Source organism: Sinocyclocheilus anshuiensis, unplaced genomic scaffold (assembly GCF_001515605.1).
Source record: "Sinocyclocheilus anshuiensis isolate Anshui unplaced genomic scaffold, SAMN03320099.WGS_v1.1 scaffold49, whole genome shotgun sequence".
Lineage (NCBI taxonomy): Eukaryota > Metazoa > Chordata > Actinopteri > Cypriniformes > Cyprinidae > Sinocyclocheilus > Sinocyclocheilus anshuiensis.
The window spans coordinates 1737347-1759593 of NW_015539863.1; the positions used below are offsets into that span (position 1 = coordinate 1737347).

Genomic DNA, 22247 nt, shown 5'->3' on the forward strand with positions numbered 1-22247 from the left:
ACATTTTAAATACTGTATATTATAATCGAAAAGTTATGTTTAATTGTAATAATGTTGCTAATATTATTTTACTGTATTTTTGATAAATAAATGCAGCCTTAGCGAGGATAAGAAACTTCTTTTGAAAATCTTACTAACCCCAAACTTTTGAACTGTAGTATGTACATACAAATCATAGTTTACTTCTAACTAAATCTGATTCGACAACCACCACGATGCGCTCATGCATTGCAAATATGCATTCTAATACATATTGTGATATTCTTTGGGTTTTCATGGTAATCCTATTATGGATTATGCTAATTGATCATCTATGAGGGAAAAAAATCAACTAAAATTCCATGGTAAAACTGAACTCTAAATCTAAAATCATAGATCGTCATAGACCCACATGCACCATATTAATGCTGGTTGCACAATAGTTTATTGCAATACTAAATGTACTATTTTCTCTAGTCACAAACATGTTTACTAAGAGGGATAATCTGCAAGTGAATGATGTGAATGCACTGTATGTGTTGAGTCTTTGAGCCGGACCTGACCCCCCTCGTGCTGAGTAATGGATTCCCACTGGGTAAATTTAGCTCCTTGTGAGACTTTGGTTCATTTCATAAAGGTGCTTCATGTTGAGAATAGAGATATGCAGCTTCTCAGATAGATGTATATGTTTACGATGAGCATGATGAGTGAGCTGGACCACCAAGGCTCCAAATGAGAAGCTTATGAGAAGCCATGTAGTTTCAGTATGGTTTGATATATTGAAAGCTTCTTCATAGCGAATCTTCTACCGAAAAGTCTGAATTTCTACAATAACAAAGAGATGTTCCTGTTCAGTAAACTGTACACACAAGCTTGCCCATTCAGGTGCCTTTAAAAGAAAAACAGGCCGAGAACAAGCCTTTTCAGCTTGTTCTGTTTCTCCACGTTCCATTTCATTCTGCGTGCAGGTGTGGGGTCAAAAAGGCAAAGGTTAAAGGTCATCAGTGATGGTGTATCATGACATTGCCCTCATCGGCTAGGGTGATCTGAGCCACCTGGCGCACGGTGGAGATCTTCCTCACTGCCTTCTTAAGCATCACCTTAAAATCTTTTGATTTGTGTCTGTAAGACAGAAAAACAAAGAAGGAACACCAGCCTTAGTTTATCTAATACATCAACAAATGCATTTTTATCCAAAAAACTACAGAAAGAAGAAAGTATATCAACTGTTATATCAAATCTGTAATGGATTAAATAAAACATTTACGTACACACAAGCTTGCCCATTCAGGTGCTTTTAAAAGAAAAACAGGCCGAGAACAAGCCTTTTCAGCTTGTTCTCTGTTTCTCCACGTTCCATTTCATTCTGCGTGCAGGTGTGGGGTCAAAAAGGCAAAGGTTAAAGGTCATCAGTGATGGTGTATCATGACATTGCCCTCATCGGCTAGGGTGATCTGAGCCACCTGGCGCACGGTGGAGATCTTCCTCACTGCCTTCTTAAGCATCACCTTAAAATCTTTTGATTTGTGTCTGTAAGACAGAAAAACAAAGAAGGAACACCAGCCTTAGTTTATCTAATACATCAACAAATGCATTTTTATCCAAAAAACTACAGAAAGAAGAAAGTATATCAACTGTTATATCAAATCTGTAATGGATTAAATAAAACATTTACATTATGTCACTTGGGAACACAAAACTTGTGAATATATACTGTATATATACAGTATACATAGTTTGTTTTAGTCTGTGTTAAGACATGATACATGAAACACTGAGAACAAACAAGACATTCAGAGCATGACAGAACACACAAACAGAAACATAACAGCATGCCAAACATAGCCGACGGTCCATTTTGAAAAGCTGGCTATCCATATCGGAGGAGTGTCATCCAATCTGAAAGGAGAGAGCTTATATAACCACTATCTTAGGCAAGTCACACATCTTCAAGTCCAAAAATATCTATGAGGTTGTACAAAATTACCATAAATTATGATATCAAATCATGCACACACACATTTTGTTTGAACGGTTACTCTGGTAAAAAAAAGTCTATTTCATGTGCAAATGTATAAACTCACAATTGCAGAAATGACCAGAAATGAAAATGAAAGTTAAAACAGTAGGATAATGTAGTATCATCTGAGAAACATGACTTGAAAGTAGAAGAACTGAGTCTTGTTTATGGTTGGAGAATGAAACCCAACCAAAATGGGGCAAAATTGGCAATAGCTTCCCACACTGACTCTTTAGCCCCATCCTGCCGTCCTCCCCACCTCCCCCGACTCTCTGTGCCACATTGAGTAATGTTATACATTCTCCATGCATAACATTACCTCAGTTTTTCTTCTTTGCAAGCTGTGCTTCTGCTTTCCGCTTCTTGTATGCGGCTATCTCCTCCATCTGCAAGCCATGAGCCATTTGCCTGAAAAATACATTGGAGAAGATAAACACAAAACACACACACACACACACTGCAGGCACAGGCCACAGAAAGGCCTCCCCTTACCCTGACTTGAGTATGGGCAGCACGGGAAGTGGTTTGGTGAAGCCATCTCTCCCGGTGAGCCAGTAGGTTTCTTCTACACCTTTGCCCTGTGGAGATGAGAGGATGAGAAGATGGACCAAATAGAGTTCTTTCAGATGACTCGTCTATCTAAACCCATGAACTTAATCATTCAAGAGTTATTTTGCATTGTTGATCTTGCCACTCATTGGATATTTTACTTACTCACTGTTCAGTAAAATAGCTTAATTTGGGAAAGAAGTGGTATTAGTATATTTTACTGCATTTGGAGGCAAACCTTACGATCACGATTAGTTCCTGGCACATTTTACCGCCAAATATTTCACACATTATACTCTACATCTGCTGTTTTGGGAAAAATGCATGTTTTAATTCATTATGAATTATCTTGAACTACAATATTTACATGATTTTACCACCACTAGACCAACATATATAGTACAGCAAATAATGCACCATTACATACACTACCATTCAAAAGTTTTGGGTTGGCAAGACTTTTAAACATTTTTTGTCTATTATGCTCACCCAGGCCACATTTATTTGATTACGAGTACAGTAGAAACAGAAATATTGTTAAATATTAGTACAATTTAAAACAATGGTTTTCTATTTGAGTATATTTTAAAATGTCATTTATTCTTATGATGACGAAGCTGAATTTTCAGCAGCCATTGCTCCAGTCTTCAGTCTTCAGTCTTCAGTCAAGAAACATTTCCTATTATGTACCTATTATGTTGAAAACAGCTGCAGTGTTTTTATGGAAACTGTGATAGGCCTGTTCAAAAGAACAGAATTGATGTTAAAAATATTATAAATGTCTTTCCTGTCAGTGTGTCTTTGTTCAATTAAAAGTATTAAATCTTTTTCAAAAAATCTGAACAGTAGTGTATAAATGAGAGGTTGTGAGATAAATCTTTGATTTGTCCTACAGATGATCTCAGACAAGCTCACCTTGAGTTCTGTTCTGGCTCTCAGCTCTACTTTGTAACCCAATTTCAGCTCCATCAGGACCTTCACTGTACTGGAATGGACATGGATTCTGTACGCTACAAACACGCACACAGATTAAGAGCAGTTTCCTTGCCTGGCATGGCTAACTGTACAATTAACGACAGTCACTGAATTTCATTGATTACAGATGTTAATCATTTTTACATCTGTAATTTAATGAGACATGCATCTTTCCATATTCATCTTTGAAATATAGAAACAGAGCTGTATATGGTGAAACTGTCACATGCTTACGCAATCCTGTAGACTCCATTCTGGAAGCAGTGGTGACCGTGTCCCCAAACAGACAGTACCGTGGCATGGTCAAACCCACTACACCTGCCACACAGGGACCTAATAAGAAAGCATACATATGTAAAGAAAACGTTTTTTTTTTTACATTTAATCAACCAAATGGGATGAATCAGCCTGACCTGTGTGAAGTCCTATGCGGATGCGGACTGGTACATCAGGCATATGTCTCATTTTGAAGGTGCCAACAGCACTCAGGATGTCCAGGGCCATGTTTGCAATCTCGGCTGCATGTCGGTTCCCATTGGGCATGGGCACACCTGATGCTACCATGTAAGCGTCACCAATGGTCTCCACCTGCAGGCAATGAAGACAAGAGACATTCATTAGTAAACTGAAAGCTTACATTATCTTCAATTCAATGAAAAAAAATCTATGTGAAAGCAAACAAATTTGCTTATACTGTGATTACAAATAATAAAAACACAGCTAATAAATGTTAACATCACTTTTGTAGTGTTACCTTATAGACGTCATGATCGCCAATTACAGCATCAAATGTAGTGTAAAGGTCATTGAGGAGGTCGACCACCTCTATGGGCTCGCTGTTGGCTGAGATTGTGGTGAAGCCGACAATATCACTGAAATAAAGACTGACACTGTCAAAATACTCTGGTTCGACTGTAGTGCCCCGCATCAGGGCCTCTGCCACTGACCTAGAGAGGATGAACAAAAACAAAGGACACTTTAAAAATGTAGGAATTATTCCAAAACTTTACTTATATGAGTGATTGAAAGCTGTTCCCTGTCTATTTCTCTAAATATCACATCCGTGCATAGTGTGGTGGTAAAGTCATTGCTGTAACTGTGTGTCTGTCACTTACGGGGGCAACATTTGTGTGAGGAGTTTCTCAGTCTTTTGTTTCTCTATTTCCAGCTCCTCTGTCCTTTCCCTGATCAGTTCCTCCAGGTTGGAGGAATATTGCTCCAGCATTCGCAACATGGAGTCTATGATGTTGGTCTTTTTCCCTTTATTAACATTCTTGAACTGTAGAGAGAATAAGGAGGAGATGGAGAACAGCAGAGAATATAAGAATAGAATCTCTAAAATCAGACTGATCTCATACAGTTTTTCTCCATTGCTTGGTTATTCAGAGACCTATACATTATCAATCTCTGTTTTCATTTCAGTCTTACAACATAAACTTCTCCGTAAAAAAGTTTGTAATTTTACAACAACAAAAAAAAACTTGCTTCAGCAAATTAATTAATGAATAAATAAATGAATAAACAAATAAACTTAATTGCTTAACTATGAGTTACCTACCCATACATGGTGAAAACTGCAAATGGTTTAATAATATGGTTTAATACATATTAATATATATATTTAATATTATGTAACTTTATGGTTACCATACCAACTATGAATTGCCATGTCATGTCATAGTGAAAAACAGGAAAAGGACTTTCCCAGAAGTCCCTGCATGACATTTTTTGTTATCAGTAATGCGCATTCATAATGTGATGTTTTTTGTCACGTGTTATTTAGTGTATGTTTATTGCATTATTTTAGCATTATGTGCGTTACCCTGATGTTGTGAGTATTAGCCATGTTTTATGGACTACTTGAACTCTGATTCATCATGTGGCTTATTGTTTTACTACCTGCATTATTATGGTGGTTATGAGTACATTTTACAGTAAAAAGCAGATTTTGGTACATCCGTATATTATTTCACTTAATGAAATGAATGACTATAGAAACTAGAAACAATATAACAGTATTTTTTACACTGAATTTCTGGCAACCACAGAAATCTGACATTATGGTGATGGTTTGGCAGTGTTGTCAGTGTTCACCTGGTCAAAGATTTCATCAAATGTGGGTCTCTTCTCTGGCTGTTCATTCCAGCACTGCTTCATAAGCTGAATACACTCCATGGGAGCATGATCCGGGGACACAAGGGGCCGGCACATTGGAGGAGGCTTCCGGATCTTCTGGACAATTTCTATATGATCCAGATGTATTAAAGACTTAAACAATGTACAATTACTGTAATGACATGCCTACACAACAATCTACCACTATAGACAGTACAATATAGATACAGTATAGGGGTCCACAGAAAAGTTCAGAGAAAACCAATGTCATCAAAAAGTTTGAAAAGCCCTGGTAAAGATAGTGGGGTCATGTGACTTTACCATCAAAAGAGTTCTCCAGCATGCAGAATGGAGGCCCTCGCATGACCACTTCTTGCATGATGATTGAGAAACTGTACACATCACCAGGGTGACTGCCATACAGACCAGGGTAGGGTCCTCTCAGAATCTCAGGGGTGGTCCACAGAAGGGCTGTGGGGGTTCAAATACTTGAACATCCTATGCAAGAGATCAATAACAAGAAAAGTCTCACAATAAAACCTTACCTTCAGCTGGAGGTTCAACATAAGGAAATCTCTGAGCTTCCAACACCTCGTTGTAGCCATAGTCTGTGATTTTGAGCACGAAACGCCCATCGACCACACAGTTCCTGGATTGAAGCCTTCCATGACAGATGTTCCTGTGGTGAAGATATTTCATACCCTGCATGCCAGTCAGAAACACACATAAGCTTACATGTGGTGTAACTGCAAATGCATTTATGTGACAATAAACGTACATACTAGAGAACTAATGTATAAAACCACACAAATCAAAAAATAATGATAAGAATCCTGTTTTTAATGACTTTAATGTTTATAAAGTCTCTTTTTGTGGTTTGGGTATAAATTGAGAAGTCATTATCAACATGTGCTTGCTATATTTCAATGCTTTTCAAATGAATTTTCAATTCAACCAATCACATTCCTAGTAAGAGCACCTTGATGAGGTCTAGAATGAGAGAGGACTTGAACATCCAGTCCAGTTTGACGTCATCATTGAGCAACAGATCTTCCAGGCTGCCCCGCGAACAATACTCTGTTACTATGGCAAACACTCCACAGTCATGGAAGAAGCCGAGAAAGGGGTTAACATTCTCGTGCCTCATATCTTTCATCTGGAATATCGAGAGCAATTGTATGATAAAAGAAATAATCACCAACAAAGAACATACAAACAGAATGTCCTACAAACAGAATGAGCACTACTATGTAAAAATCAGTGGCAAAACTAACCAGTTCAAACACATCACTGGTATGAGGAGTGATGCTCCGGAAATTTCCATATGGCAGCCTTTTGAGCCATGCCCAATCACCCTGCAAAATGAGAAACATTAGAGAAAATGTTCAGTCATTTACATTAAATGTGTGTAAATAATGTATCTAAATGGTTGATATAGCATAACATAATCTTTTCATGATGTTTACTTATAATGTTCAGGTTAAGGTTTCTTGCACTCATTATCTAGTTTTATAGTCACAATCTAGTTCTAAATGACCATTTTCCACCATCTTTTTGGCCCTTAGAATAGAATAAGAAAAACAATAATATTATAAAATTTTAAATAACTGTTTTCTGTTTGAATATATTTTTAAATTGAACAAATTCCTGTGATGGCAAAGCTGAATTTTCAGCATCATTACGCCAGTCTTCAGTGTCACATGATCCTTCAGAAATCATTCTAATATGCTGATTTGCTGCTCAAGAAACATTTCTTTATTATTATGAACGTTGAAAACAGTTGTGCTGCTTAGTATTTTTGTGGAAACAGTGCTATATTTTTTTCCAGGATAGCAAAGAATAGCAATGATTTAAAAATCGACATTTTTTGTACCAATTGTGGCAATGCGGAAAATCCGTGCCACCGAAATCATTTTACTTTCACTTTGTGTAAAAGTCTTTACTGTCACATTTGATCAATTTACTGCATTGCTTATTAAAATGATCAGTTACTTTCTTACTGACCCCAAACTTTTGAATGATATTGTAGTTTACACTGTTGTTTATCATGGTGGGTCATGCTGTTGAATGCTGAATTACCATTGTGTATGAAATGTGCTATACTGTATAAATAAACATTGATATGTAGATGTAATTGTGACAAATCATATTTGCAATTTTCATAAATGCTGTAAGTGGACTGTGAAGGGATTTTTTGTTTGTGACTGTTAAATCTATAGTTTATTTTTAAGAAAAAAAGATTTTTCATAATATGAGCCTTCAAATTCAATCAGTCATTTTACATAACCTATTGAGAGTTTTTCTTTTACCTCATAAATGACAACATTAGAATTTTCGTAGGTGGCTGGCGACTGAATAGACAATGGAGACTTGAGGCTTCGCTCTGAAATGCTCATTCTTGAGTCACTGGCCTTGCTGTCATCCAAACTCAGCTTCTGTTTTTCAGATACAAGTATTAATAATTAGAGTATATGAATGTTTATTTGTGTGCACATGTGCTTGTGCTACTGACCTTATTGCTCAGGGATGGGTTGATGAATGTGACATCATTTAAAGTCAGTAAAATCTTATTCGGACCCCGCACCATTCGGATCTTACTAATTTTACGCCTATACAAAACATTTAGAAATATTTAAAGAAACGTTCTGTAGTAGTCTACACACTTTGAACAACTTTAAATGTTACGATAAATTTAGGTTATAATTTGATGAATACCTGATGCAGTAAGAACAGCCAATTGAGAAGAAGATGAACAGAAAGCCAGACAGGAAGATTAAAACCATGTGTAAAAGATTCACACCTGTAACACAGAGGGTGATTGATACATAAAATGCATGTATGTCGATGTGAACGAAAAACCAAAAAATCATGTACATACACACTCACCTCCACGGCAGATGATCCCATGTGTAAACCAGCAGCTGGAATCAGTTTTTGGTGGTCCAGCTGGGGGGAAACGAATCGGCCGTCCCAGAAAACGCACCATATCTGTCTGCATCTCAATATGGTATGTAGGTTGCAACTCCCAAGAAAAGCCATCTGTGTCCAGCACCACATAGTCCAGCGTGCCAAAGTCAGAGAAGTTTGCTTGGAGGCTAAAACCTTTGAATAGCAGGTTTCGGGCATTCTGGGCGATGTTCCCCCCAGACATCCACTGACCTGAAGCCCTGACACTTTGCACAGCATGAGCCATGAACACGATGGAAGAGTAGATGGTGCCAAACAATGGGGACACCTATAAGAGATGTGAAGGTTTTACATTAGCTACTGTATATTAGCTAAGTGTTAAAGCCCCAATTTAAACCATCGCTGTACCTGCTGTGGTTTAAGGTTCCTGGGAAGCTCTCCTTGCTCCTGGGCCTTTTCAAAAGCTTGGTAGAAAGACTGCTCCTGTGGAGACTCTATAGAAATGGTGAGCACGGCATCGTAGGCTCGTAGCAGCTTGCTGTTATGGCGCAGGGCAGGCTGGGTTACATGATGGTAGGGCAGACTGTAAAAGAGCGTATCGTAAGGTAAAAACACCAGCGAGCCGTCTGTCATCTGCATGTCATAGGCTGTCTCCAACAGCAACTTCTGGGTTCCTCCACCAATCAACACCGAGTGCATAACGAGGATGACCACTGCAAACAGAAGTATTGAAAATATGAGAGGACAGGTAGAAAGAACAGTATATTGTATACTATTTTAAATCATTATATTTAATACAGTAAAAACTTTTATTATTTAAATCATATTTATTTTTGATGAAAAAATATAGCAGAGTAGTTATTTAAAAAATAAATATTTCAGTATAGAGAAAAGGAAATATTAATATTTTTAGTGTACTAATCGAAATATGAGCTATTTTTTTCAGCCAAACTGCTGACAAAATTGCTAGTAATATAATTTTTAATGAAAAGTTTTGTATTCAAGTGTATTTTACAAATTAATTAATTATGGTTTAAAGTTTTGAAGTCAGTACTATTTTGTTTTAAGAAATAATACTTTGATTCAGCAAAGAAGCATTGAATTTCTATTAAAAATTAACGTTGTTCTTTTGAACTTTTGATTCATTAAAGAATCTTGAACATCAGTATATTAGGATGATTCCTGAAGAATTATGTGACACTTAAGCCTGGAGCAATGGCCATAACAGGAATAAATTACCTTTTTATTACTACATTTATACTAACACTAATTATTAATTTTAAAATATATTGTACAGTTACAATACAATGTTAATATTACATTTTTTTCCTGTATTTTTGCGTACGAGGTTTCTTTCAAAATATCTTACCAAACTCAAACTTTTGAACAGTATAACTGTATAAATACTGAGAAGTATCAGTATCAAAACAAATAGTTTTTTTAATAGTTAATGTTACAGTTTAAAATGTGAGCAGATCACTTATCACTACATCATATCATTCAATATTAGCCATGTTTTAAACTCACAGCGGAGATCTGCCATTTTCTTGACTCTGGCCAGTGTCTTACGCACGCTGGTGTGGTCATTACGAACAGATGCCACAATGCTAACAGGCATCCCATGATTCCTCATGGCACTGGCCAGCTTTATACCCGCCTCAAACCAGGCATCCTCTGCTGATGTAATGATGCCCACATGTGCCCAGCGAAAGTGGTGCATGAAGCGTAGCAGGACGAGGGAGGGTAGGGGCATGGTGCGGGCAAACATAGGGTGACTACGGGCGTCATCCAACTCGTGTCCAATACAAGAACAGGAAAACACTGCCTTATTCCAACTCTTTCCTAGCAGAGAGGCAGCTTCACAGTAACCTGGGTTCACCGGACCAATAAACCCAGACGCCCGTGTGTAGAAACCGAGGAAACGGGCAAAAGCCTGGGACGTCTCACAGTCTTCCTCCAGGATGACATAATCAAACGTGATGCCCTGTGAGAGGTAAGGGTCCCTGTTGATGTGATCCACAGCTAACTGCGCAGCCACGCCGGGCTGAGCTTTAGTAAAGAGGGGGTCACATGACCAAGGACCCACCACCCCAACCCTAACGGTGGCAGCAGAGGTGGCAGGGAAAAGGCACAGGAAGCTTACAGTATACAACAGTGGCCAGAGACACAAATAGGTATATTTATGAGTGCTTTGGTCAGGGATCTGGAGTCCTCTGGTGGCCCATGCTGGACATAAGCTGTGAAAGGCACTGGATGGCCGTCGCATTGCAGGGTAACAGGTCAGCCACACAGCTGGTGGGTTGGCACACAGTGGAGCTTCTTCACTGTCACATGAGAGATGCCCTTAATGTCAATCAGGTCAGCAGCCACAGCAAACTACGAAAAAATGAACATATGTAAACTGATAGATCTGTTTGTTAAAATGATTATCAGTTCATATTTAGCATGTTATGCTGTAAAAATGCTTTCAGAGCAGCAAAAATACAGAAATCAAGAAGGATTTAATCTATAAATTTGTGCTGGTTATTAATGGTGTAAGATTGGGAGTGAGAGGATTGCTGAAATCCTGTTAAGAGTACAGCATAATGCGTAGGCTACTCACTTCAACTTTATCAAAATAAAACATTTAATACATTTAGGCTATTGTATTGTTATCCCCAAAACAGATCAATCTGCAAAACAACCATGTATATCCTTCACTATACTGGGTATCAATATGACAATATGAAACTTAAGGGACTTTAAATGTTGATTATCCAAGTAAGGCTCTGCTGCTTGAGTTTTTTTTGTGATCATCACAGCCAAAAGTTAGAAATAAGTATCTTTAAGTAAACTAATTCAATTAGTTTGAACGTAACCTGCCAGCAGAAATACATCAGTACAAACTATAATCAACAATTGCAAAACTTTTTAAACTTATTGACTTTGTTTTGACTTCATAGAGTTACTGTTGTCAATTTTTAAAACTGCAGTCTAGCATTACCAATTAGTGACACCATTTAACTGTTTAACCATTGTATTTGACTTACGGACTGTAACTGCCAAAGTAATACCTGACTGTTCATTTCTATAACTTGTTGTCTTCATCTGCGTAAATCCTGTCCATGGAAATGCTGTGACCATATGCAAAAATCAATGATTTCTTATTATTTGCACATATGTTGTGAAATAAATCCAAATATGAGCAGCAGGTTCGATCACGGTCTATCCAGAACTGAGTTACAGTTATAATCTTCTCTTGTGCTGTGCACACCATGCCACTGCTGACCTCAATGAATGACCTGAAGATTATATCAATCCAATTTTCAGTCTGTGTAATGGACACATTATAGTGTTGTGTATGTTCTTCCAAAAATGACAGCTGCTGGTAATTGATGCTAAAATACAAACATATTATAATTTAAGTGTTGACATAATGAATATTTGTTTTAAAAAAAATAGCATAGAAATAGCAAGAATAGCAAGAACAAGAACTGGACCAGCACTTACTCTAGGGGGCAGTAGAATCCAATAAAGTTCCCAGTTGTGTCTGCCTGCCTGGCTGATATTATTTTGGTGTTGTGCGTGGTCTCCTTTTTCTTTCTTTTTTTTTCAAACACCTAATTTTGGTAAAGCTAGCTAAGTTTCAGGAACAAAAGTGACAAAGATTTGCGGTTCACTTTCATAATCTGCTCCATCTGTCCCATCACCCTCTCTTTCCTCTCTGCAATCTTACACAAATACTTTCCCTTGCCAGATAATTGCTTTCTTATGCAGTGAGTGACCAAAATTAAATCATTGACCAATCAGAATGTTTTAGTAAAGCCTTGACTAGATGAGCGCCAGATACAGATCCCCTGTAAAGACCTTGTCTCAGACGACCACCGGGACAAGACCACAGGAACCAGATGAGTCCTCTGCACAATGTGACTTTGCTGCAGCCTGGAATTGAACTGCTGGTTTTGTCTGGTCAGAGGAGAACTGGCCCCCCGACTGAGCCTGGTTTCTCCCAAGGTTTTTTCTCCATTCTGTCATCGATGGAGTTTTGGTTCCTTGCCGCTGTCGCCTCTGGCTTGCTTAGTTGGGGACACTTCATTTCCAGCGATATCGTTGACTTGATTGCACAGACACTATTTAAACTGAACTGAGCTGGATGATGACATCACTGAATTCAATGATGAACTGTCTTTAACTGAAAAATGAGTGTTTACTATTGTCATTTTGCATGATTGACACACTATTTTCCTAATTAATGCTGTTCAGTTGCTTTGACACAATCTGTATTGTTAAAAGCATTATATAAATAAAGGTGACTTGACTTGACTTGTCTAAGAAATTTTCCATATGCCATATGTGCTCAGTCAAAGCTCATGGAAGATTTTCTCATCCATAATTCTCATAATTCCCCCTCGAGACTTGACCTGCCGTCACTGCGGTCATCTCTAGGAGAGAGGCACAGAGAAATGTGTCACTCACATGTCAAAGGTAATGAATATGGAAAGATTGCTGTGGCAGATATTAGTGTCTCACAACATTCCCTCGCTGCCATCCAAATCTTCCGTCACCAGTCATTCAGACAGATGAGCGTTCTTGCGCATTGTTTACTTAGGCTAAACTAAGCAGTGTTGGGGGTAACGCATTACAAGTAACTTTTTTCCAGTAACTAGTAAAGTACCGCATTAACTAAGTATTAGAAATGTAGAGTATAAAAAATAAGAGAAAATTAACAAAAAGCACACACTGCGTGCTTGAATTCTGAATACTTTCAAAGTTATAAGATAAGTAAATAAACAAGTATTGATACACTCAAAGGTAACGTAAGTCAGTCGTGATGACAATGATTAATAATATTGTGGAAAGGATGACCTCTGGTGACAAACTGGAGAAGTTGCAGATCAAGTCGTGGTATTTAGATCTACATACTCAAAATTCAATTTTTTTTGATTCGGACTATTTATACATTAAAATGCCTTCCAGAATAGCAAATAAAACACACATAACTATTTATATCATAGAATAATAAGGAATGGAAACTTAAATCATTCCAGACTTAGATTGTTGACTGGTTATGATGAGGCTTATGTAATACTTTAATGCCACATATAGTCTAGAAGAAAAACAGATGGAGTTCAATGATTTGCTATGAATCTTTTCTGTTGTAGTAACCAGGAGACAGCTTTAAAACAATGCCCAGTGATCCAGTTCTGTTCTTTATGTGTGTGCATGTGTTGATATAGGCTGTGCATAAACACACATTTATAATATGATGTATTTGTATGTGAAATTGAAGAATATGTGTATAAGAAAGTATTTGTATATATTTGTCAGCATATGGGCAGTTGCACAGCTGCACTACTGAGAAAAAAAAACACATTTGAATCACAGTTAGATCATTAGATCACATTAGATCACAATTACAAATGTGTCTGTAAATGTCAATAAGGTAAGTTTTTATCAAAGAGCAGGTAAGGTCTGCAAAGCAAAGAAGTTACTGTATCAAGACAAACAACTGATTTATTAACAAACAAAATAAATGTGAATTGGTCAAAATAACAAAATACATTTAAAGATTTTAGCTAATTGCTAACTTTTCCCCACACTCTCGCTAAACGCCATAAAAAAGACAAAAAATAAAACCTGAATGCACACAGTGGTTGATAGAGAGCATTTCTGATATGAAACAAGGATTTATTATTATTATTATTGCTGTTTTTAAGGCTGTTTATCATATGGGTTATTTTAGTATAGGGTTATTTTTTGTGTGTGATTTATTTTATTATGCTTACAATACCTGTAATGTGTCAAGTCAGAAAAACTACTGAGGGCAGATGCCAAATATAGATGAGCTGCTCTGGCTCAAAATCATGGCTAAGGACACTTTACAGCAGGAGTGTCTTGCACTTTATTTATTTTATTATAATTAATTAATTTATTTTTATTTATTTTTGAAGAAGAAGAAGCACCAGTCCTGGCATACATGGTGCCCAGCAAAACGAGATGACAAAGATATAACCAAGGAAACTAATATCTGGGTTCATGAACCAAGGAAAAATTGCAACATGATCATGTGATCACAATGCATTCTCTCTGTATGGAAAAGAGCAGCTTAAACATTTTGATAAAAAACCCTTTTGTGTTCTAAGCGAGAAAATTCAAATGTTTTGCTAACTTTCCCATTAATATATGAAAAATATTATTTCTGATACTTTACTTTGAACGTTCTCGGAATGTTCTGAAACAAGTAGCACATTTTAAAAACAAACTGTTTCAAAAATAAAACATTCCATGAATGATTTATAATAATGCCTTTGTGCTAAAATTCCAAGAACATTATTAAAGACCAGATAACTCTAAATGAACATTGTATTAACCTTACTAGAAGACATTTTGTTCATGACTTTGCCAGAACATTAGTCAAAGTTCTGACAATGTTCTGGGATGCCACTGCATCAGAGGACAGCTGCTAAATACCATACTAGACAAAAATGAGTGCAAACTGAATCTGCACCTCTCTGACCAAGTCTCTACAAACTCTGCCTTAAGTTTCAACACTGTTGGGCTGATTTTTGGAGACTATTATCATATTCAAAGCCAACATGCGGTAACCTACCAAGTACTGGTCTGCATCCAGATGGTTCAAGTTTGGGCAAAGACAGCCGTTAAACATGGTGGGTGATCCGTAATGGTATGGACAGCCATCTCGTGGGAGCCATTAGGTCTGATGACCGCTCTGTACAGGTACATCTCATTCTCAATAAATTAGAATGTTGTGGAAAAGTTCATTTATTTCAGTAATCAACTCAAATTGTGAAACTCGTATATTAAATAAATTCAATGCACACAGACCGAAGTAGTTTAAGTCTTTGGTTCTTTTAATTGTGATGATTTTGGCTCGCATTTAACAAAAACCCACCAATTCACTATCTCACACGACATTCTAATTTATTGAGATGCACCTGTATGATGGTACAGTATATAACAACCATATTATTTGACCAGGTGCATCCTGTGCTTCACTTTTCTCTCAGAATATTATGTTTCTTAGAATGGTAATTTCTCCACATTTTTTGAACTTTTAGTGAATCTTCAGAGTACAGTGCAAAATCTGAAAGAGATTTTCACCTCTTTTATCCTTGAAAGAGCTGGAACAGCAAGAAAATGCCAGACCTCAAATGTAAAAGGACGGATGCAGTTACAATGTTTAGAGAGAATTTTCATTGACTAAACCAAACATTATTAGGGTGACTCTTGAAGAGTTCAGCTGCACATGAATCACTCCCTTGGTGTTCTTTCCAAAACTGAACAAATATGAAAACAGCTGTGAACGTACATCCCTGTATTCAAAATGCAATTAAACGATAGATGTGATTTGATGTGTTAATACTGTCTTGACAGAGGTTCTCCTGACAGAAACTAGCAGGTCTCAAACCTCATTGACGTTTGTCACTCTGAAAGGGATCGGTTGAAAGATTGTCGGAAGACTTCTCTCTGTCTTTTTCTATTCTCATTAATAGCACTCTTTCTTTCTCTCCCTCTAGCTTTCTGCCTCACTGCCTTTTTTCCTTTCTCTTTCTGTTTTTCTCCCTCTTTCCATCCCCGGTCCTCCTTTGGGAATGGCCTTGGTCATGCTTCCTGTGGCTGTGATAACGTAATGAGCTCAGATGAGGAAAAAAGTGTCTCTAACCACTTCATGTCACAGCTGTTTCTCCTCTAATAACAATAAGAATTCAAACTTCCTTGACCAGCTTTCCCAAAAGAACCATAATTAGGACAAACACCAGCTCATACGCCTCATTAGTCAGAGGACAATATAAGTCCCATCTTTCTCAGTTTTTGCAGGCCATAGTAGCAACAGGAAGCCATTCATAATATCAGGGAGATGGTTTATTAAATCTGTCTCACGCAAACTAAAGGAGAGGCGCCACTGATTCAGGCTTGTGGTCTAATCCAGCACCAGATCCCTCTGATTTTTGTAATTGTAGGCCTACTTAAATGTTAAGGTCAGGCCAGGTAACATTCCTTAACTGTCTTAAAATGGTGTGGCAAACACTTATTCAAATGTACGTTATTTTCCAAGTACGTTTATTTACCAAACAAATACTGAAATACGTGTACATGAAATTTGAGTTTAGATATTGTAGAATTGTAACTGTTTACCCCATGAAGAAAACAAACATGGACAAAACAATCAACTATCAATGTCACAATAAGTGGAATAATATGAAGCGTTTTCATGAACAACATCGAATTTTAAGGAATATCTTATCGCTGAATGGCACAACAGGACTGATCAATCAGAATCTGGTATTTTAGAGCTGCGTAATAATTGTGTACACAACATTGTCTTATGCTTGATGAGGACATTTTTTTTACAGGGAACTATCTACATCTGGTATGCTTATGTGGATATTTTCTGTCTGAAGTGACAGTGTATGTCAGTATAATTATTTAACTGTTTGTGTTATTTTATCAAGTAACTGACCAAGCGTAATCTAGTTCCATTTTAGGTGCAAATGTGTATACATATTTAAGTTCTTTTAAAGCCTTTCTTGATCAGAAATACTCGTGAAACTACTATTACTGTGGAATATTTAGATACCCACAGCTGAATTAGATTTGCATATTTAAAATGACAAAGAAGTGCCAAAAAACCCTATAAAAATGGTAATAGTTTCGTGGACTTGTAACACTGCCAATCAACCAGCAAGTACTGAGAGTTCTCTAGTTTGCAACGATTTGAGAATTTGAGAAAAATTCAGTTGAAATCAAATTGAGATGTTGACACAAGAAAGTCTTTGAAAATATTGGGGGTTTATGTAAAAGATAGAGATGAAGAGAGAAGGCAAATGCTTGTTGAGAAAGAAATCAAATCACCACAGCATATACTGTATATTTTACCAGTCTTTTACTTTGCCAAAGTATAAGGAAATGGACATGCTCTCACTTTCCCGAGAGCAGAGAATTCAAGGCTAGTCACTTACTGAATCTGCTTTTCATTTAGGACATTGAGTGAAGAGAGGAAAATGGTAGACTATATCAGAGGTGAAAGGTTAGAGGTCAATGACTAACTGGGTGCATGACCAATAGTTTAGTCCAGGAATCTCCAGACCTGCTTCAGAGGAATGCTACTTCATCTGTGCTGCAAGATAAACAAATGTCCTTTTGAGTGGGCGAGTGGGACATCTGAAAGAAAAAGCGAAGGAGACCGTCTACGAACCTCCATAGTACACTCAAATCCTTGACACAGTGTAAGTAGGTCAAAGGTCATGGGAACCACCAGTCAACAACCTCTTCCTCCCACGATTATAAACAACATAACTGGATTATGTCTCTCACTGTCAGGAAAAGATGGGATAATCCTAGAACAGCATTTTGTAAAACTGCTCCAGTCACATGAGAATCTTAGGAATAGACTGTGATCATCTTATGTGTCCAATAAATGGCCCTTCAGTATGTTTGTCTTACTTTGTTACTTTCAATATACACAATAAATGGCCTTGGTCAAAAATAATCTTTTTATCCTTGCTTCACATTAAACAATTGAATTTAAGAAATTAATCATAATCCCGGAAAACCAGGAAACATTTGCATAAAAGCAGCTAAACAATTTAACGAAAACACAATTTTTGGCCTTAAAACCATTAGAAGTTCAGTGCCAGGAGTCCCATGTTACAGTTCATCCAGAGCACAGTGATCTCACTGCTCATCTATACTTGCAAAATCAGCTGGCAAGTTTCATTGTTTTGCCTCGTGTTTCACAATCACTTATGCAACAGCATTTTGTTAAAACTTTCTGAATCCTATACAGTCACATTCGTCAATCATATCATCCTCATAGTGCAGTCGCTGACTTGACCTTGGAAGACAAGACTTGCCGGAACCTTCTCTTCAGCTCTTGCATGTTTGGGCTCTTTGGCCTGGCAAGGTGTAGTCCACCTTTTCTCTTCTCCCCATTTCCTCCTGCCAGCGCTCGGCTAACCTCCTGACATAAGTACAGAAAAGCAGCCTGGACGCTCTCATGGTTCTCCCTGGCCGAAGCCTCAAAGTAGGGCCCTCCCAATTCATCAGCCAGCGCCTTACCCTCGTGATCCGGGACCTGCCGGGCACGCAGCAGGTCGCTCTTGTTTCCCACAATGATAACAGGGATGTTGGCGCTGGGATGGATTCGCCGCACATGTTGATAGAGAGGCTGGATGGTACGGTAGCTGTTGGGGTCAGTTATGGAGAAGACAAGAACATAACCATCTGCCCAGTAAATGGAGCGGTTGATCTGCTCTTGACAGTAAAGACCCTCTGCGTCATCCTGGAATGAGAAAACTGGTGTTTTTATTCCAATTTTATATAACATTGTTTATGAAATTTATTAGCACTTTCTGGGTGAAAATTGGGTTACACTTTATTTTAAGGTGTCATTGTTACAGTGTAATTATATATTTATATACTGAGTAACAGGGGTGCCGGGTAACTACATCCACCCCTCCACCTACCGGACTGCGACCCCCCACGGTACGTGGGGGCCCGAGTAAATATGCTGTTCAGGGGGCCCACAAACCATAGCAGAGCCCCTGCTGAGTAATATTACTGAGTAATATTAATATTAGGCATGGGCCGATTACCGGTTTCCTTAAGGAGCTGCCCCTGGAACTTAACGCGTTTTTTGTCTTATTGCAGCTCGTCTCTGTTCTGGACTTGCACAAACTGCGTTGCAATGCAATCATTTTCCAAATCGTCTCTGTATAGTTCAGATAGCAGTGTTTCAGTGCAGCGCTTCGTTGTGTACAGCGGTAACCAAGGAAACGCCTTATCTGGTGTTCCATGAGCGCCTCCTGCTGTCAGAGAGTGAATCTGCGTCTCATTCAGAGCATCTGCTGTTTGCTTACTTCAGGCATGTAGTATAATTTTACAAATTATGTATATCAAATGATATAACTAAATGATATGAAACGATATATATGATATGTATATGAATTATATAACTAAAATTAAATAACTGTAATTACAGATTTAGGTTAAATAAATATGTCAGTCAGTCTTTATTTTTCTTCTTTTTAGGGCAGCAGTAGCTCTAGCAGCAAATCAACCATCCACATCAACAGCTGCGCAGCGCTTCGTTGTGTACAGCGGTAACCAAGGAAACGCCTTATCTGGTGTTCCATGAGCGCCTCCTGCTGTCAGAGAGAGAATCTGCATCTCATTCAGAGCATCTGCTGTTTGCTTACTTCAGGCATGTAGTATAATTTTACAAATTATGTATATCAAATGATATAACTAAATGATATGAAACGATATATATGATATGTATATGAATTATATAACTAAAATTAAATAACTGTAATTACAGATTTAGGTTAAATAAAAATGTCAGTCTTTATTTTTCTTCTTTTTAGGAAACAAATCAAATAAAAAATAAACAAATTCTACTCTGTTCCTAATATGCTGTATGTTGCTCAAAAACAAAATATATTGTGTTGAGTGGAAAATTTTTTTTTTTTTTTTTTACCCAGTCATTTAAAAATAACACATTTTAGAGCTGTAACGACAATACCGTGAAACCGTGATATTTTTGCTTAAGGTTTTCATACCGTCAAAATCTCATACGGTAAAGAAAATAGTTATTTTAAATAGTAATAATATTTCACAATTTTACTGTTTTTACTGTATTTTTAACCAAATAAAAGCAGCCTTGGTGAGCATAAGAGTCTTCTTTAAAAAAAAAAAAATCATAATGATTCCAAATGTTTGACCAGTAGTATGTGTATGTGTGTGTGTGTGTGTGTGTGTGTGTGTGTGTGTGTGTGTAATGTAATTTATATATATATATAAGTGTAAGTGTAATATATATATAATATATATATATAATTACATTATTTTGTGAATGAACTGATCATTTTACTGCAATGGAAAAAAACTATAACATGAACTAAAATTATTTGAATGACTGCTGATATAATATGTTTAATATGTTTTTTAACAATTATAAAGCTGACTACCAATAAGTTAGTTCTAACATAACAACTAAGTAAATTCTCAATCATTATAACACCTATATATACACTGCGCTTGAGCCAGGATCAGATTCATTCAGTTGAAGAGAGCCCTTCAGTACACATGAGTCAGACTAATGAGCTTATGGCTGAGCACACCCTCTTTATCTCCCCTGCACTGCATACTTTGTTTACTGGCCAAATGTTTGAACTAATATTCCCCACAGTTCATCTGAAGCATGCAGGAATCCCACAGGCGATCATGACTGAGTGATCTAAATGACTGTGATAATACACCATGGGCACACTACTTTTGATGAAGGTTTAGCTGAACGACAGAAGGAAGTGTTAGGAATGTGATTTGGCGGTACCTGGAGTGAAACACACGGAGTGTCCTGCACTTGTAAAGAAACTTGCTCCCCATCCAAATTAATCTTCCTTGAATACAAGGCTCCTACGAATGTTGAAAAAGAAAAATTCCACTTACTAAAATGATAAACGTCAGTGTATTTTCAGTGTAAAATGCTGAAAGTCTGATAAAGTTTATTACGAATAACAGAAATGATTGTAACCACTAACCAGTAAAACGGTCTGAAACAAAAATGTCATGATGATGAACACATTTTTACAGTTCATAGGAGCATAGTATAATAGCATTGTTTCATTATAATGTTTACCTGTGTTGGCTTCATAGTCTCCTATGAACCTCTTAGTAAGAAATCGTACAATCAGAGCTGAAAATTAAAACCAAATAGAAACTTTGTATCAGCATAATAGGCATAAGCATTGTCACATAGCTCGTGCACAACTTTGCAGTGTTCCAGTGTATGTCGCACCCTGGCGTTAAACTAGCTTAAATATCTCCAACATCATCGTTTGTTCAGGATTAGCGTCTCTATCAATGACTTTAAACAGAATAAACCGTATAAACATTAAATCACCAAAGTGCCATTAGAATAAGTTACTATGTAATAAAAAATATGATGGCATAAAGTAAAATGAGTTATATTACTTGTACTTGTAAATTTATTTGAACATTTTTATTTTACATATTAAAAGCCACATTGTTTGATATATTTACCTGTTTTTCCGACATTGCTTGCACCGAGAACAACTATTTTGACGTTTTTGTTTGGCACGCAGTCTAGTACAGGATACTCCGGTATAGGCACTAGCAGAAAGTTGCTAGAGCCACTGCTCATTGTTCTTGGCTGTTCGATAAGAAGACGCATTTAGAAAGCTGTAACTACTAGCCTATTCGACTGTATAGAAATGCATCTCTTTTCCTCCACGTTCTCGAGCTATACGAGCCAGAGAAGCTTTCTGTTATCTCCGTTTGGCAGACAGAGGTCTTCATAATAAATGCAATCCAGTGCACCCCAAATGCTGGCTCCACTTCTGCACGACATGAATGTTAATTTTGCATACCGGCCCTCTAATGAAGTAACTAATATAGTCTAACACAGCTAAATCGAACCGTTCACAACCCGCAGCTCCTGATCGCAAGATCTCTTTCCAGATCGCAACTGCGCCTTCAGCAAAAAAAAAAAAAGAAAAAAAAAAAAAGCGGACAAGGAAGAGGGGCGTGAATAAACCAGCTCACTCAAGACCCAAATTCATTTATAAGATTTGAATGCTATATGCTTAGCCTAAATGTGAGTATTATATTTATATTATATTGTTATTAATAAAACTTTGACAATATGTTTTTGCATTAAAAGTGCATTTATATATTAATA

At 37.2% G+C, this 22247-nt stretch overlaps 2 protein-coding genes across 3 annotated transcripts; both read right to left on the bottom strand.

Moving 5' to 3' along the window:
* Window positions 1–1371: 1371 nt before the first annotated feature.
* gc2 (guanylyl cyclase 2) lies at window positions 1372–11803 on the bottom strand. 2 transcript variants are annotated; one of them, XM_016481349.1, is made up of 20 exons: window positions 11599–11803; window positions 10073–10921; window positions 8954–9258; window positions 8525–8873; window positions 8354–8438; window positions 8151–8247; window positions 7948–8073; window positions 6913–6993; window positions 6618–6794; window positions 6184–6340; window positions 5960–6109; window positions 5618–5766; window positions 4639–4802; window positions 4278–4470; window positions 3937–4111; window positions 3758–3856; window positions 3464–3558; window positions 2492–2577; window positions 2319–2407; window positions 1428–1509 (listed from the first exon to the last, which is right to left on the bottom strand). In XM_016481349.1, the coding sequence occupies exons 2-19, from the start codon at window positions 10809–10811 to the stop codon at window positions 2320–2322; spliced, it is 3315 nt and encodes a 1104-aa protein (XP_016336835.1). In that variant the 5' UTR covers window positions 10812–10921; window positions 11599–11803; the 3' UTR covers window positions 1428–1509; window position 2319. The 2 variants fall into 2 exon arrangements, with proteins under 2 accessions (XP_016336834.1, XP_016336835.1); XM_016481348.1 differs by lacking the exon at window positions 2319–2407 and having other exon boundaries at window positions 1372–1509.
* Window positions 11804–17334: 5531 nt separating this feature from the next.
* Window positions 17335–22039, bottom strand: rasl11a (RAS-like, family 11, member A). Its single transcript, XM_016481360.1, has 4 exons — window positions 21590–22039; window positions 21186–21242; window positions 20880–20962; window positions 17335–18827 (listed from the first exon to the last, which is right to left on the bottom strand). The coding sequence occupies exons 1-4, from the start codon at window positions 21738–21740 to the stop codon at window positions 18357–18359; spliced, it is 762 nt and encodes a 253-aa protein (XP_016336846.1). The 5' UTR covers window positions 21741–22039; the 3' UTR covers window positions 17335–18356.
* Between the last annotated feature and the right edge of the window lie 208 nt (window positions 22040–22247).